The 17,849-nt window shown below is 32.1% G+C and overlaps 1 protein-coding gene across 4 annotated transcripts in view; it reads right to left on the bottom strand.

Annotated features, from left to right (window-relative positions):
• The window catches only part of LOC108904177 (serine/threonine-protein phosphatase 2A regulatory subunit B'' subunit beta), a 235,724-nt gene that overhangs the window by 98,624 nt on the left and 119,251 nt on the right, over positions 1–17,849 (bottom strand). For all 4 annotated transcript variants that reach the window (XM_018706620.1, XM_018706621.1, XM_018706623.2 and 1 more), the window contains one exon: positions 3,112–3,436. In XM_018706620.1, the coding sequence (XP_018562136.1) occupies positions 3,112–3,436 (325 nt within the window). The remainder of the gene's footprint in view (positions 1–3,111; positions 3,437–17,849) is intronic.

Genomic DNA, 17,849 nt, shown 5'->3' with positions numbered 1-17,849 from the left:
GAGGAAAATTTTCGACAAACCCAATTCTGATATTTTTGAAATTATTAATAGTCGAAATAAAAGTATGGCGTACTACACTGGGTTTACCAAATATAAAATTTGGACACGTTCAAATCCTTCAACTACTGACGCTGATTCTTTTTACCGATGAAGCGAATTTCTCAAGAAATGCAATAAGGTATTTTCATAATAACCACTTGAAGATCGTTTTCAACATCATTTCTTGTTGAACGTTTGGGTTGGAATTGTGGGTGACTGGCTAATTGGACCGGTATTTCTACCAGGAAGACTTACGCTACCTAATTTTCTGTAGGATGCACCATTGGCAAAGCTATGTGGTTAATGCACTATGGTGCACCAGCGCAATTTAGTGTGGTTGTTCGTGAGCTTTTAACAGTAACATATGGAGACCGCTGGATTGGTCGAGATGGACCTCACTTATGGCCTGCTCGATGCCCGGACTTAAACCCCCTGGATTATTTCCTATGGGGCTATCTAAAGTCATTAGTTTATACTACTCTAGTGGAAAATGTGGAAGATTTAAGAAATAGAATAATTGCTGGGTGTAACTCAATAAGAAACGACCCTGGTGTTTTTGAAAGAGTTCGACAGTCAATGACGAAAAGATTGAATTCTTGCATCCTAGCTGGAGGTAGTCGTTTTCAACAGTTCTTCTAGATTAAGGAGCTTTACATGTAATTTTCTGTAACAAAATGTTATTGTCGAAATTTTTTTTCGCCCTGTATTTTCGGAACAAAGCGGCTTTTCAAAACTCACCAGAGGACAAAATATTCTTAGAATAGTCCAGGAAATAACCCCTTGAATTTTCGCCGTTTGTTTCATAAACACTCTGTATAATAAAGCGCGTTATGTTCGATACTAATTAGATTTGATTAATGTTCTTTTTTTTTGTCACAATAATTAGATAATTTAGTAAACATAAGTGAAAATGTAGAGATGAGTAATACCTAATAAAAAGTTTTGATTGTAACTTTTGCTAAATAAAATACAAGACAGAGAAATATCAATATTGTGATTACTACTAATACCAGAAACTATACCGTAACAAAAAGATCTTTTAAAAATAGGTTTGCGACAGTGTGAAAACAATACGTTTTCTACGAATCTTTAAATTATGAATGTCTGTCCTGTATTTAATTATTCTATATAGATGTGGAAGGAATTTCTATTGCACATGTTAAGCCAATAATTAATTTAATTTTTGCAAGCGTTGTGAAACAATATTATTTATGAACCATATTATACAGGGTGAGTCAGTTTTTTGTGGTAGGATTTTAACAATTGATAGAGATTCATTTTTTAATAAGAAAAGTTCCTATAAACGTAGGTCTTAGAACGCTTCGTTTGTGAGATATAGGGTGTTGACAACAAACTTTTTTAAGAATTTTTCTTAATATCTCTAAAAGTCCAACATATATTGAACTGAAATTTGGTATTAATAACATATTAGTTATGGTGAATAAAATAAAGATATTTGTTAATCATTTCACCCACCAGTGACGTGCCTGAGGTGGGTTACTGCCTCCCCTTTAAAAAAATAATTCGTACGCCCGTGAATTTTTCTGGAAAATAACATCCTTTCTTAATTTTTTAATCAATTCTGAACAAAACAGAACTCACAATTTTTTATAAAATGAACGGTTTTTGGTTAAATTCATTTGGCGTTTATAGCGTTTCTTATTAAAAAATGATTCTCTATCAACTGTTAAAATCCTATTACAAAAAACTGACTCACCCTGTGTGTATACTATCGTAATAATACATATAAATAGAATCACAAAATCACATAAACATTTTTTGACTACTCAAAAATATCTATACATCTACATTTTGAAAACATACTTCTTTAAGAATTTAAGTCTTTTCAATAAGATGACTCCAAAGTTATTATCACACAAAAGTACACAGGCAACATATTTATTTAGATTTATTTTTAGCGAATGATTTTCAGACGCAGATGCTAGATTTCATAAATCTTAATATTAGCATGAACTCCTTCAGAAGGATTTGTAGGAATAATAAAGTTCTGTATTTACGGTGACCATACCTTTTTTCATAAAAAAAGTACAAAATTTAAAGAAATAAATATTTGCAAAATATGCAAAAATATTTTATAAACGCCAAATATATCTTTTTATTGGACAAAACTATTTTATTTATTAAAACTAATATCATATTTTTTTGTACCGAAAAAATAACAAAAAATTATTCTAAGCATACAAAAATTTGTGCATAACTGAAAAAAGTGGTTTATGAGAAATATAACGAATCCCATCTCCCACGTGTTAATTCTTTAAACATTGAAAATTAATTTCTAAAAAAAACGAAATGGTCAATCGATTTAAAATTTAAATATGTTATTCAGATATTCAGTATTGCGTTAACTATTGAACTAAAAATTTCTGTACGTGTCTTAAGACTAGATTTTATTCAAAGGGACTACCTTAAACAGTAAACATCACCTGTAATTTTGCACGGAGTGTAATATGAATAGACAGAGATGCCGACTATCGATGGTAGTATAATCGGTAGCTCTGTCTATCCTTTGCAATTAGATAGAAATAAAAATATTGGGTACGGTCGAATGTTATATTATCTGAACGCACTATTTCATATTATCTGAACGCCAGTGGGTCAATATTCAAGTAAAAGTGGCAACAGAAATTAACTGAGAACAATATATCAAGATATTTGTTTAAAAACAGTAAAAAAATAAAAAGCTTTCTCCTTTTTTTAAAAGAAGTACATTCGCATGTCCTTAGAAGAGTTTTAAAGTACATTAGGACATTATTTAAAAGTAAGTACTGTCCTAGTTAAATAAGTACATATGGTATGTACAGGTTCGGAAAGTACCGATGGTCCATCTGCCGTTACGTGAGAACGATAAAGTAAGACATAGAAATCCATGCGATAGAGAAGAATGACTATTAGACGCCTTCATTATAGCCATCTTTTTCTATCGCACGGATTTCTATGACTTACTTTATCGCTCTCACGTAACAACAAATGGACCATCGGTACTTTCCGACCCTGTATAGTCCTCATACATAATATAATAGTTACAATAACTCAATGTCAGAGATATCTCACCTGCAACGACGGCGACGCCGGGAAATTGTTGACTTGTCCGTAGCTGTTCGTCTTCTTGGCGGGCAGCGTGGCGGTTTTCCTCGCGTAGACCCCCATGGCGGCGCCGCTGCCGTCCGTCTGCGTGGTGGAACCGCCCTTCTCGAACTTCTGCAGGGCGTACTGAATGCTGGACGGCATCGCCTTGTTCCTCGCCGCCGCTATCCGCGCCTTGTCCTCGTCCACGAAGTTTTTGACGAGCTTCTCCAGCCGGTTATTGTCCATGGTGGGCGCCTGTGCCAACAGGTCGATCGACGGCTTCGCCGGCGGCTGCGGCTTCAACATCGACCTGGAACGACGGAAGCAAAGGGAATTGAATAACTGCGGCAAAGCTGTTCGACGGGGCTTTTATGTGTTCGATGAGGGTAGTTTCCAGTTTTTTTTAATTTTCCTCAAGAAATTTGCGCATATAGTATTTAACAACATTACATCTATACATTTTTGCAGCGGCATTTTTCTTATTTTTTTGGAATTTTGCCAGCTATGAAAAAAAAATAATCAAATTAACCTTCAAGGGCATCAATCAAGGTTATTTCTTATGAAAATAGTTTTCACCAACTAAAAATCTTACACTGAAAAAAAGCAGACGTTACATTTTAAGATTATTTTTGACAGTACGTCATTGCTGAGTTTTGAAAACGAAAATAGTTTGATTTTTGAAACGTCAAAACTAATTGAAGTGTGCGATTGTACAATGATGTGTATTTTATATTTGTCTGCTTTTCCTAATGCGAGATATTTGGTTAGACAAACAAAAGCAAACATTCATAAAAATAACCCTTGACTGATTCACTTGACTCAAAATTTTATTAAATATTTAATTATCCTTTTTCTCAGGTGGCAAAATAATCAATAAATAAGAAAAACCGAAAACTATGCACAATTAAATAACTTCAAAGAATATTTTACTTGATATACGTTAATGTTATGGAGTTATGTCCTCTGCTGTCACAGAATTCAACATTTTTACCTCAATCATTTTTTCGAATTTTTAATAATCACTTTGTAAAATTATATTCATACAAAAAAATCCTATAAATTTTCTATATATTCAAATGTTTTATGGAGTGAAATCTCGAGTTCTATATTTAATACAAACTTGTAAGAGCCTTCATAAATGTTTATATGCCACGTGACTGCCGAACTTAGGCAATCAACAATGCATAGCTGGTACTGTCAACTAAAATCCCTAAATCTTGCCACCAATATTAACGACTCGTTTACAATGAACAATGACAAATTGTTATGTAGTGAAAAACGACACCAGTAACCAGCCAGTGAAACAGAATGTTGTTTTAATGTAATCTTGATCTCATCATTTGAATCAATTTTAATTTTGCCGAAATTTAATTGCCAAAATGATAGAAATAGTGTTACTGTTCCGAACAAAATTGCTGGTCACGTGGCTTGTAATCATTTATGAAAGATCTGTAGTAAAAAAAAATGACCGCCCAATTTTGAATTAATATTAAAAAGTGCATATTTGGAGCTGCAGATATCTTTTTTAAGACTAATTTCTCCTAAAACGTTCTGATTTTTTTATTTATTGTATAGTTGTAGCAATTTCGAACCTACATAAAAACTATACCTATAATTATTAAAGTACCTATACAAAAAAATGTCTTCAGACTTCTCGCCAAGAAGTATAAATTTCCCTCTTATTTGAACAATAATTTAAAAGAAATTAAACGAATGAAATAAAATAATTAAATTTCGAAAAAAATGAAAATGCCGAGTTGTTTTACTTTTTCTATATGCAAAAACTTGGTTCACTAAACCATTTTTTTTAGTAGGATAGGATTTGGGAAATTTATCGTTTGCAAATGTGCGTTTTCGGATTTATTAAAGATACATATTTGAACTTAAATAGGTGCAAAGTTGCATAATCAGGGAACCAACATTATGCCTCTAAAAAATCAAGGCTAACATGATTAGTTTTTGAAATATTTGAGAAAAAAGCAAAATTTTGGAAATCCGTTTGTTTCATTTCAGCCTTGTTTGAGGTGATATTGAAAAAAGAAGAACACTTTTTCATGGCAACTTTTTCCCTCTATCGAATGGCATAATCAATTTTTATATGAAACGTTTCGTCTCTTCAGGACCATCATCAACTTCATTTTCTTAAATACGACCCTGGAAATTTTGCAATTTTTTTTGCAAGTCTTCAAGACCCAAGTGGAATCCACCTAGTTATGTAAACCATTATCATCTCACGTTACAATAAAACATTATCAGAGTTTTCGAGATCCCTGTAGTGAGAAGCAAATTTGTAACAGCCTGTATATTCGTAAATGTTTGTAACTACTTTCATCCGACTCATATTTGCCGGAATTATATCCATTGTCAAAATATTGGTGTACATTTAAGATTCATTCTGTATTTTTATAAAGTAAGTATAGTTTTTGTAAGAAAATTAACATTACTACCTCATTCTGTCAAAACATAATTTAAAGTCGGTTCCATGACTTTTTAATGACTTTTTTTATTCCCTGTCTTTCTCAGCATTTTCCAGGCTTTCCAGGTTAATACGTACTTTGCCCTCATTTATTATTACTTTATCCATATAATTTGTTGTGGTCTGAAATATATTCTTTGTACTTTAATCAAGTAAATCGGTATGCTTTTATAACCTTCCTTAAGTTTTATTATGATAACCTTCATTGGGTCACTGGAAAATATAACTATATACCGGAACGAACATTAACACCCATTTTGCCTTTCAAGAAAGATAATTTACAGATATATCTCTGCCTCTGTTTCCTACGTTCGGATAATATAAATTTGAAAGAAAATGTATTCCAACGACATTGATAGATATTTTATGGAAATTGGCTGGTTTTCAAAATAATAATATAAAACCGTCCCATTTATCGGGGTTTTCGCTACATTTGGTGCTACTATTAGTTTTAGAGTTATAGGTCACTGTTTCGAAACATACTTTTAAGTAGCTAATTTCTTTATTTGAATTGTTAAACTGGAAATAAAATTAACTATTTCAGTGTTGTGAGTAATTTAAGCGGATTTTAAATTTTTATACTGTTTTCTTCAAACCATCTTATTTACTACACGGAGGGCTTGATGGCAAAGTCTCGTACAGTTTATGTATGATAGCATGGTTTTGAGTTACAGAGATTTCTTGCTCTGCTCTCATTACCATTTATCGGGGACCACACGCGTGCGGCAAATGTTGGGCGACCCAGGTCTCTTGGTAGGCTGCCACAGCCACGTCCCCGAGCCTGCCTTAGGTCACCCATCCAAATTTCAGCCCACGTCCGTGATGCTTGACTCGGCAGATCGAAATCCGCCGGCCAAGACACCCGGCTAGGCGGCCATAAAAGTTGAAGTGGACCGATATGTGAATAAAATAGAACAATAAAATACAGGGTGTTCCATTTGAAAAATTTTAGAAAATTAAGTTTAAACTTTCTAAAAATGGTCCTATTATAAAAAAATGTCCTGTACAAAATATCGATATTAGCTAATATAGGAGCATTTGTCTAATATTTGCCTATAACTCTGTATAATTATTTTGTTCCAAGTGTTAGTAGTTGAAACTACTTATTTGAGGTTACGTTTTTTCCAAAATTCGAAGAATTTTCTACATAACTTGGCAACCCCGCACTAAAATGATAAACTGTTTATATTGCCATATTTATAATTTTCTCGGAAATCCATANGCTACATTTGGTGCTACTATTAGTTTTAGAGTTATAGGTCACTGTTTCGAAACATACTTTTAAGTAGCTAATTTCTTTATTTGAATTGTTAAACTGGAAATAAAATTAACTATTTCAGTGTTGTGAGTAATTTAAGCGGATTTTAAATTTTTATACTGTTATAAATCAAGCTGACATAAAAGCTGAAGTGGACCGATATGTGAATAAAATAGAACAATAAAATACAGGGCGTTCCATTTGAAAAATTTTAGAAAATTAAGTTTAAACTTTCTAAAAATGATCCTATTATAAAAAATGCCCTGTACAAAATATCGATATTAGCTAATATAGGAGCATTTGTCTAACATTTGCCTATAACTCTGTATAATTATTTTGTTCCAAGTGTTAGCAGTTGAAACTACTTATTTGAGGTCATGTTTTTTTCTAAAATTCGAAGAATTTTCTACATAACTTGGCAACCCCGCACTAAAATGATAAACTGTTTATATTGCCATATTTATAATTTTCTCGGAAATCCATATGTTTAAAAATATACATGGTGTTCCATTTAAAAAATGTAATCTTTGGCGTGTCCAGTTTGTACTCATCGTCCTGTATGTTACAAATTAATTTTACAGTTTAGGTTTCTTGATTCTGTACAACTTTTATATAAACTTTTTTCTGTATTATGAGTAACAAGGGTTATTTTACTTTCTCACACTAATGGCCCACCATGTATTTACACTACCAATTATGTCATGACTTATGTTGGAAACTTAGAATTTAACTTATTTTCTTACATCCATCCGCATATACATTTTCAGAACCTTAACCAGGTGAAATGTAAACTCTCATGCATGCGTAGCAGCGAATTGCAAAATTGCCAGGTCATGTGTCAAGAAAATTACTTTTTCAAGTAAGTCATCAATCTTTAAGTTTCATAACGCAGGTTAAATCTAACTCTAACATATTGTGACTAATTCTAGTTCCAAAATTGTAATTAGGTGTAGGAAGGAATAAAAATTAAATTATGCAGTAATTTTTTCCCAACTTCATAATATGTATGTAACTTCATTATAAATAAATATATTGGCTGTACTAACCTTATAAATTCTTTGTTAAAATGTCGTTTGTAAGTATTTTATTTCAGGGAAATTAAAAGATAAATAATTACCTATCAATAAATTATTACAACAGGAAATATTAGCAGATATTGAAACGTCGGAAATGATATCAATCTACAATTTTTTGTCTGCGTTGTTAAGAACAGAAGTGGCTTCTAGTTTTTACTATCTTAATGGTAGTTAATGTTAGATGTTAATCTATTTTGAAATGACAGGATATTATATCAATAATTGATAGTGATAAATTGAAACCAAATTTAATATTAATGTTACATATGCTATTAAAGAGTCGAAGAACTAGTTGGAGATTTATTGTAAGTAGACAAATTTTTCGAAGTTTTCTATTACTTAAGAAAGAAAGAACATTCAATTTTGTCTGAAGTTATGGCATAGTTTTGCTGTTTTCTCTTTTTATCTGGTGACAAAATACCTCAATTTGTGAAAAAACATATATTAGAATTACATCAAAAAGTCTATATTTATATAGAAGTAAATGTGATGAATTGTATTTTTGTTAAATATAATAAAAGCGAAAAATTGAACATGAACATCATAAATTATTATTTGTATGTTAGTACACTTTAATTACATACATAGCAAACATACCACTGACTTCTTATCGGAGACGCAACTAAAAATATTTGCCATAATCGGCAAAATTGTTATATGTATTTGTCAATGAGCGCTATTAGATACAAAGTGTAATTAAAAGTGGTGTAAATAAACAGGAAAAAGTTCCTATAAAAATGTAACCGGAAATGCTAATATGACTACATATTTTAATTTTTCACAAAAAACGTCCTAACTATGTATGTCTGAATTTAAAAAGTTAATTTCTTTCCTTTTTTGATTAAAAAAATAAAAACGAATGTCATAATTTTCAGGTTTTCGTCGATAATAAAAAAGATATGGCAAATTTCACTTAACCAAATTGTCAGTCATCAAATTCTGCAACTTTGCCCTAATTTGACCGAGGATGTATCTTTTAAAAGAATCGAGATCCCAATAATGCGGCTCGAAAAACGAGCACCCGTATTTCGGTACGACAATTTGTCATTCATTTCGAAAATGGCATGTTAGCGACATGCATTGAGGAAACATTTTATGAATATTTTAAAAGAAAAAAATCTACTCCTGACGACGTCTATATAGTATTAAAAGAAGCAACAGAAAAGAAATAGGTAATACTTTTTTTATTTTTTATTTATTTATTTATTGAAATAACATACCCAACGGGCAAAGGATAAGTTACAATTTAAAATTAAGTCACAAATAAGAGGAAAAAAAAACAGGTGGAGGAAAAAAGTGGATTAGTAAGGTCAACAGTACAACAGCTTAAAAGTGAAGCAAACAATGAAAAAAAAACAAAACAAAAAATTAAAAAGCATGTAAGAAAAATATGTACCACTACAAATAATAAATATAGACTTGATCCCTATCCTCGTTTTCTTCACACAACCATTTACCTTATCAGTATCACGATATTTAAAAAGTACTAGATATCTCTTAGGGTTTTTTTCCCGAACTATACTACAAGCCTTTTCAAAATTATATTTCGGCCTCGTTTCGTAAATAAGTAATATTGTAGTACCCTCGCTAGGTGTCTAATCCACACATCTTTTAAAGAAACGAACGCTCCCGGTGGTTCCCCTCCACCGCTTCCTACTCCGCTGTCGCAGGCAGTACCTTCAGTCTTCGTTTGTGTGTCGAGTCGAGCGCATCGTTCTCAAACAAAGTAAAGATTACGTGGTGATTAAATTAAAATTATGCCAAAGCACAAAAAAGCAAAATTTTGGAAATCCGTTTGTTTCATTTCAGCCTTGTTTGAGGTGATATTGAAAAAAGAAGAACACTTTTTCATGGCAACTTTTTCCCTCTATCGAATGGCATAATCAATTTTTATATGAAACGTTTCGTCTCTTCAGGACCATCATCAACTTCATTTTCTTAAATACGACCCTGGAAATTTTGCAATTTTTTTTGCAAGTCTTCAAGACCCAAGTGGAATCCACCTAGTTATGTAAACCATTATCATCTCACGTTACAATAAAACATTATCAGAGTTTTCGAGATCCCTGTAGTGAGAAGCAAATTTGTAACAGCCTGTATATTCGTAAATGTTTGTAACTACTTTCATCCGACTCATATTTGCCGGAATTATATCCATTGTCAAAATATTGGTGTACATTTAAGATTCATTCTGTATTTTTATAAAGTAAGTATAGTTTTTGTAAGAAAATTAACATTACTACCTCATTCTGTCAAAACATAATTTAAAGTCGGTTCCATGACTTTTTAATGACTTTTTTTATTCCCTGTCTTTCTCAGCATTTTCCAGGCTTTCCAGGTTAATACGTACTTTGCCCTCATTTATTATTACTTTATCCATATAATTTGTTGTGGTCTGAAATATATTCTTTGTACTTTAATCAAGTAAATCGGTATGCTTTTATAACCTTCCTTAAGTTTTATTATGATAACCTTCATTGGGTCACTGGAAAATATAACTATATACCGGAACGAACATTAACACCCATTTTGCCTTTCAAGAAAGATAATTTACAGATATATCTCTGCCTCTGTTTCCTACGTTCGGATAATATAAATTTGAAAGAAAATGTATTCCAACGACATTGATAGATATTTTATGGAAATTGGCTGGTTTTCAAAATAATAATATAAAACCGTCCCATTTATCGGGGTTTTCGCTACATTTGGTGCTACTATTAGTTTTAGAGTTATAGGTCACTGTTTCGAAACATACTTTTAAGTAGCTAATTTCTTTATTTGAATTGTTAAACTGGAAATAAAATTAACTATTTCAGTGTTGTGAGTAATTTAAGCGGATTTTAAATTTTTATACTGTTTTCTTCAAACCATCTTATTTACTACACGGAGGGCTTGATGGCAAAGTCTCGTACAGTTTATGTATGATAGCATGGTTTTGAGTTACAGAGATTTCTTGCTCTGCTCTCATTACCATTTATCGGGGACCACACGCGTGCGGCAAATGTTGGGCGACCCAGGTCTCTTGGTAGGCTGCCACAGCCACGTCCCCGAGCCTGCCTTAGGTCACCCATCTAAATTTCAGCCCACGTCCGTGATGCTTGACTCGGCAGATCGAAATCCGCCGGCCAAGACACCCGGCTAGGCGGCCATAAAAGTTGAAGTGGACCGATATGTGAATAAAATAGAACAATAAAATACAGGGCGTTCCATTTGAAAAATTTTAGAAAATTAAGTTTAAACTTTCTAAAAATGATCCTATTATAAAAAATGCCCTGTACAAAATATCGATATTAGCTAATATAGGAGCATTTGTCTAACATTTGCCTATAACTCTGTATAATTATTTTGTTCCAAGTGTTAGTAGTTGAAACTACTTATTTGAGGTCATGTTTTTTTCTAAAATTCGAAGAATTTTCTACATAACTTGGCAACCCCGCACTAAAATGATAAACTGTTTATATTGCCATATTTATAATTTTCTCGGAAATCCATATGTTTAAAAATATACATGGTGTTCCATTTAAAAAATGTAATCTTTGGCGTGTCCAGTTTTTACTCATCGTCCTGTATGTTTCAAATTAATTTTATAGTTTAGGTTTCTTGATTCTGTACAACTTTTATATAAACTTTTTTCTGTATTATGAGTAACAAGGGAGTTATTTTACTTTCTCACACTAATGGCCCACCATGTATTTACACTACCAATTATGTCATGACTTATGTTGGAAACTTAGAATTTAACTTATTTTCTTACATCCATCCACATGTACATTTTCATAACCTTAACCAGATGAAATGTAAACTCTCACGCATGCGTAGCAGCGAATTGCAAATTTGCCAGGTCATATGTCAAGAAAATTATTTTTTTAAATAAGTCATAATTTTTTTAGTTTCATAGCGCAGGTCAAATCTAACTCTAACATATTGTGACTAATTCTAGTTCCAAAATTGTAATTAGGTGTAGGAAGGAATAAAAATTAAATTATGCAGTAATTTTTTCCCAACTTCATAATATGTATGTAACTTCATTATAAATAAATATATTGGCTGTACTAACCTTATAAATTCTTTGTTAAAATGTCGTTTGTAAGTATTTTATTTCAGGGAAATTAAAAGATAAATAATTACCTATCAATAAATTATTACAACAGGAAATATTAGCAGATATTGAAACGTCAGAAATGATATCAATCTACAATTTTTTGTCTGCGTTGTTAAGAACAGAAGTGGCTTCTAGTTTTTACTATCTTAATGGTAGTTAATGTTAGATGTTAATCTATTTTGAAATGACAGGATATTATATCAATAATTGACAGTGATAAATTGAAACCAAATTTAATATTAATGTTACATATGCTATTAAAGAGTCGAAGAACTAGTTGGAGATTTATTGTAAGTAGACAAATTTTTCGAAGTTTTCTATTACTTAAGAAAGAAAGAACATTAAATTTTGTCTGAAGTTGTGGCATAGTTTTGCTATTTTCTCTTTTTATTTGGGTATTTGGCTACATTATTGAATTAATTTTTTCACTGGTGACAAAATACCCTAATTTGTGAAAAAACATATATTAGAATTGCATAAAAAAGTCTATATTTATATAGAAGTAAATGTGATGAATTGTATTTTTGTTAAATATAATAAAAGCGAAAAATTGAACATGAACATCATAAATTATTTGTATGTTAGTCCACTTTAATCACATACATAGCAACCATACCACTGGTTTCTTATCGGACACGCAACTAAAAATATTTGCCATAATCGGCAAAATTGTTATATGTATTTGTCAATGAGCGCTATTAGATACAAAGTGTAATTAAAAGTGGTGTAAATAAACAGGAAAAAGTTCCTATAAAAATGTAACCGGCAATGCTAATATGACTACATATTTTAATTTTTCACAAAAAATGTCCTAACTATGTATGTCTGAATTTAAAAAGTTAATTTCTTTCCTTTTTTGATTAAAAAAATAAAAACGAATGTCATCATTTTCAGGTTTTCGTCGATAATGAAAGAGATATGGCAAATTTCACTTGAGCAAGTTGTCCGTCATCAAATTCTGCATCTTTGCCCTAATTTGACCGAGGATGTATCTTTTAAAAGAATCGAGATCCCAATAATGCGGCTCGAAAAACGAGCACCCTTATTTCGGTACGACAATTTGTCATTCATTTCGAAAATGGCATGTTAGCGACATGCAGTGAGGAGACATTTTTTGAATATTTTAGAAGAAAAAAATCAACTCCTGACGACGTCGCTATAGGGCGTTTTCACATACCGACACCGACACCGGCACGACATCAGTACAGCACCGATACCGACACAAAATCAACGACAACGCCAGTGGAGTAGCATGTCACGACACGATACCGATATATCGGCGAGTGTGAAAACATGATCATTTATTTATATGAGAATACGCATCCACCGACATCGTTGTCGTGTCGGAGTCGTATCGGCCAGTGTGAAAACGGCCATAGTATTAAAAAAAAGCAACAGAAAAGAGATAGGTAATATATTTTTTATTTATTCATTTATTGAAATAAAATACCCAACGGGCAAAGCCCAATTACAGGATAAGTTACAATTTAAAATTAAGTCACAATTGAGAGAAAAAAAAACAGGTGGAGAAAAAAAAGTGGGTTAGTAAGGTCAACAGTACAACAGCTTAAAAGTGAAGCAAACAATGAGAAAAAACAAAACAAAAAATTAAAATGCATGTAAGAAAAATATGTACCAGTACAAATAATAAATATAGATTTGATCCCTATCCTCGTTTTCTTCACACAACCATCTACCTTATCAGTATCACGATATTTAAAAAAGTATATCTCTTTGGGTTTATTCCCGAACTATACTACAAGCCTTCTAAAAATGTTGGTCGATTTTATGGTTCGTTGTGCAACGAAGGGGTGTGCCTCAAATTCGGACACAGTGATGCTGACAAGAGAGAAACGATTCTATGCAAGGTTGCCAGATTTTAGAAATCCAGAATAGCTAAATTTAAAATAAAAAGTAGCCACAAACTCGCCACTTTAAAAAAGTTTTTGGTTGACATCGATAATTTTAATGTTATTATTCACTGCACTTTGTTTTGTAATAATTATTTTATTTGTTTTTGTGATGCTAAAAGGGTTGCCTTTTAGAAGAAGGATTTCTAGCAGAAGACATCTGTATCACCAGTACCATTGTTTAGGAGAATTATTATTGGTTAAGGTGAATTAAAATACGGATATTATTTTAAATTTTATTGTATCATTATTATTATTGTTTACTTTATTATTGTTATTGTCAAATTTCCAAGAAAAAGTGAATACATATCGCCACACCTGGCAATCCTAGTTGTGTGAGGATCTAGCCTTATATCCTTACTTACAACATCCTAAAGTTTCCCTCCTCAAATTCACTAAACAGCCCGCCACAATGGAATTGCAGTTTATATTTGGTCAAGCCTCGTATAAAAGCATATTAATCCTTTTATCTAAATATAACAACGTCAAAGTCATTTGCTTACAGTACTTATTATACTGTATATATTTGCATTGATTATTAAAATATCAGAGTTACATTGTCTAGGTACTTAAGTAGTAGATGTAGAGTGTAAATACGAAATTAAACGAAACAGGCTTTGAAGATCTCTCAAACAGACCGCGATGAAATTGAAACGACAAAGTTCTTGCTCTAGAGATGTAATGCCGACGCCGTTATTATTATTGATTCAAAATATAAGTGCTAAAAGGCACACCAGCACTACATGGTGTCCTACATAAAAACTGACACAGAGCAGGTGCATGTAGGTATGAACGAAAATTATAATTTACCTAATCTTTATATACAAATGTTGATAATAACCAAGATACAGGGTATCAAAGTTGTATTTATTTCTTTAATTTTTTCCAAAACTTAATATCTAAATAAAATATCGAGGTACCTACTAAATTTGGGATATGGCACATTGCGCATATTTTAAATGGCACAACATTTTTGCGACTTAATTTATCTTATTTATTTGATTATAAAATACAGGATGGGCCATTAGTGTGAGAAAGTAAAATAACTCCTCGTTATTCATAATACAGAAAAAAAGTTTATATAAAAGTTGTACAGAATAAAAAAAAATTAAGGACAAAATTAATTTGTAACATACAGGACGATGAGTAAAAACGGGATACGCCAAATACTTATTACATTTTTTAAATGGAACACCCTGTATATTTCTAAACATATGGATTTCTGAGGAAATTCTGTATATAGTCCTGTAGCCAGGGGGTCCCAATTGCCTCCTTCATATAAATGAAGTTACCCAAGTGTTTTTGTGTATTCTTGTTCTTTGAACCATTTTAATAGGAAAATGTATCTTGCAATTTTTTTGTTAAACGCATAGTTTTCGAGATAAACGGCGTTAAAAGCTCGAAAAATGCGAATTTTGCGATTTTCAATTGTTAATAACTTTTGATTGAATAGGTATTTTGTAATTCTGCTGACGGCGTTTGAAAGTTCACGTTAAATACTACAAATTATGAGTAATTGCAGTGTGAAAATTTGTTTTTTTCCACTGTTATTTGAAACTATAAACAAATAGCGATTGAGCGTTCAGAAGGGTGCGCCGCCATATATGTATGTAAGAGAGCGGTTGCCTTCTTACAGGCGTTTAATACACGATCTTGACGCGCACTCTTCATTTCTAGACCAAAGGTAACGATGAAAATTAAACGAAACATTAACAATTTAATGAAAATTTACAATATTACAATAATTCAAATTAAAATTTTTGTGACAACTAATGCAAAGATCTGATTTAATTAAGCTATTTATCTTGTAACATGAACGTTAATAACTCTATATCCTGCACTTCTACAGTGCAATTTTGAAGCGCGACTACAAACAAGTTTTAAAAATAAATGACAATCGTTTAAAACAAAATGCATTAAAAAAACGCGGAAAATTTGAAATATCAAAGATATAATGTTTGCATGGTTAATTCTAATTTGCTTTGTAAACATTATTATACGATTTATATGAAAAAAAACAAATAGCGAAATTATATTAGTTTTATTTATAAACGNATTACGAATCTGAAGGCAGAATTACGAAATTCAAAATGACGTATTCCATTTGGCGGACAAAAAAATTAAATAAATCTTCATAATCCTCAAATATTTGTTTATAGAAACTTTCTTGGATCACTGATTACAATTATGAATTTAGAATCACGAAATTCAAAGTGGCTAGCGCTGGACTGGCCATAAGGAAAAAAGGGAAAACTCCCGATGGGCCGCGGCCCGAAAGGGCCGCTTGGCCCAACATTTAATTAGATATATTTCAAAAATTTGAAACTATTCTAGAATGGAAAGCAAAAAAAAAATTAAAAAATTTAGTCGCTTTTTAAATTTTATGTTCTTTTGCGACAATTTATTTGAGAGACATGCAAGTTAAACCACAGATGCTTTTGAGATAAAGGAAGTTCATTATTTGCAAAACCGCAAACAGGCGTGAGTTATTATAGATACACGCATTTCTGCGCTAAAAAATCGTTTTGACACAGTGAATAGTAAATTTTATGCTAACATTGAGCACCTAGATCCTCGAAACTTTGAAGATATAAAAAATAAAGGTATAAAATCATCTGCCTTTGAAGAACCCTGCGAAAAATTGCAATTTTTTAATCCAGATACTTCTGCCGAAAAAGCAAGAGAATAAATGCTATAACAAATAATTGGCGAAAAATTGAATCGTCGCCTTTGAACGAATACGAACAAAATGACGACGTGTATAATAGTGATGTCGAGCTTTTAACCTTTAATGACGATGATGATGACGAGTCAGAATGGTGACATAGATGATGATGAAATTACTTCTAATATTAAAGACAATCAAAGTAAAGAAAAACAAAAAAAATCTTGCAAAGACTGTGCTGTGTGCTGCTATAGAATTTTAAACAAGTATAATCTTCTGACCGGTATTTATCCAACGCTTAGTTTAGCATACAAATATCTCCTAACTCTTTCTTTTACGCAATGGCTTGTGAGCGATCGTTTAGTATTTTAAAATTTATCAAAAATCGGTTGCGAAATTCCATCGGACAAGAAAAATTAGATGCCTTTATACTTATGAACTCTGTAAATGATATTATATTTCGGCCTCGTTTCGTAAATAAGTAATATTGTAGTACCCTCGCTAGGTGTCTAATCCACACATCTTTTAAAGAAACGAACACTCCCGGTGGTTCCCCTCCTCCCCTTCCTACTCCGCTGTCGCAGGCAGTACCTTCAGTCTTCGTTTGTGTGTCGAGTCGAGCGCATCGTTCTCAAACAAAGTAAAGATTACGTGGTGATTAAATTAAAATTATGCCAAAGCACAGCAGAAAACGCCGTAGAAGCCGTAGTCCTAGCCAATCTAGGAACGATAGATGGCTACGGAAGCGTTTAGCAGAAATGCAGAAGAAAATTGATGAAATTGAGAAGGCTAGTTCGTCAGCTGTTGCCCGCGTATCCCAAGACCGGGTACGGGTGCACCGGGAACGCAGCGAGAGCGCTATGTCCTGGTCGGGCAGTGAAATAGTTTCTGTAGTAGAAGAAAACTCGTCGACTCGCCATTATGAGCAGAGTGATAACGAGCCTTTACCCGATGGTGACATTACTAGTAAGTAGTCAAGGACGATAGTTGTTTTTGGTAACAACCGAAATGCGTTTTTGGCAACGCATATTTATTTATTCAATTATTTAATGACTAGTTGTTTTTGATAACAACAAAAATGCGTTTTTGGCAACGCATATTATTCAATTATTTATTTAATTATTTATATAATTATTTTGATATGTACAAACTAATGCTGGTTGTTTTTGGTAACGACTGCAATATATGTTGATAGTACATTAAAATGTTCTGACGATTGGTTTGCCGGTTTGTACA

This window comes from Anoplophora glabripennis, unplaced genomic scaffold, assembly GCF_000390285.2.
Source record: "Anoplophora glabripennis isolate ALB-LARVAE unplaced genomic scaffold, Agla_2.0 scaffold137, whole genome shotgun sequence".
In the NCBI taxonomy this organism is placed as follows: domain Eukaryota; kingdom Metazoa; phylum Arthropoda; class Insecta; order Coleoptera; family Cerambycidae; genus Anoplophora; species Anoplophora glabripennis.
This window is presented reverse-complemented; position numbering and strand designations above follow the sequence as displayed.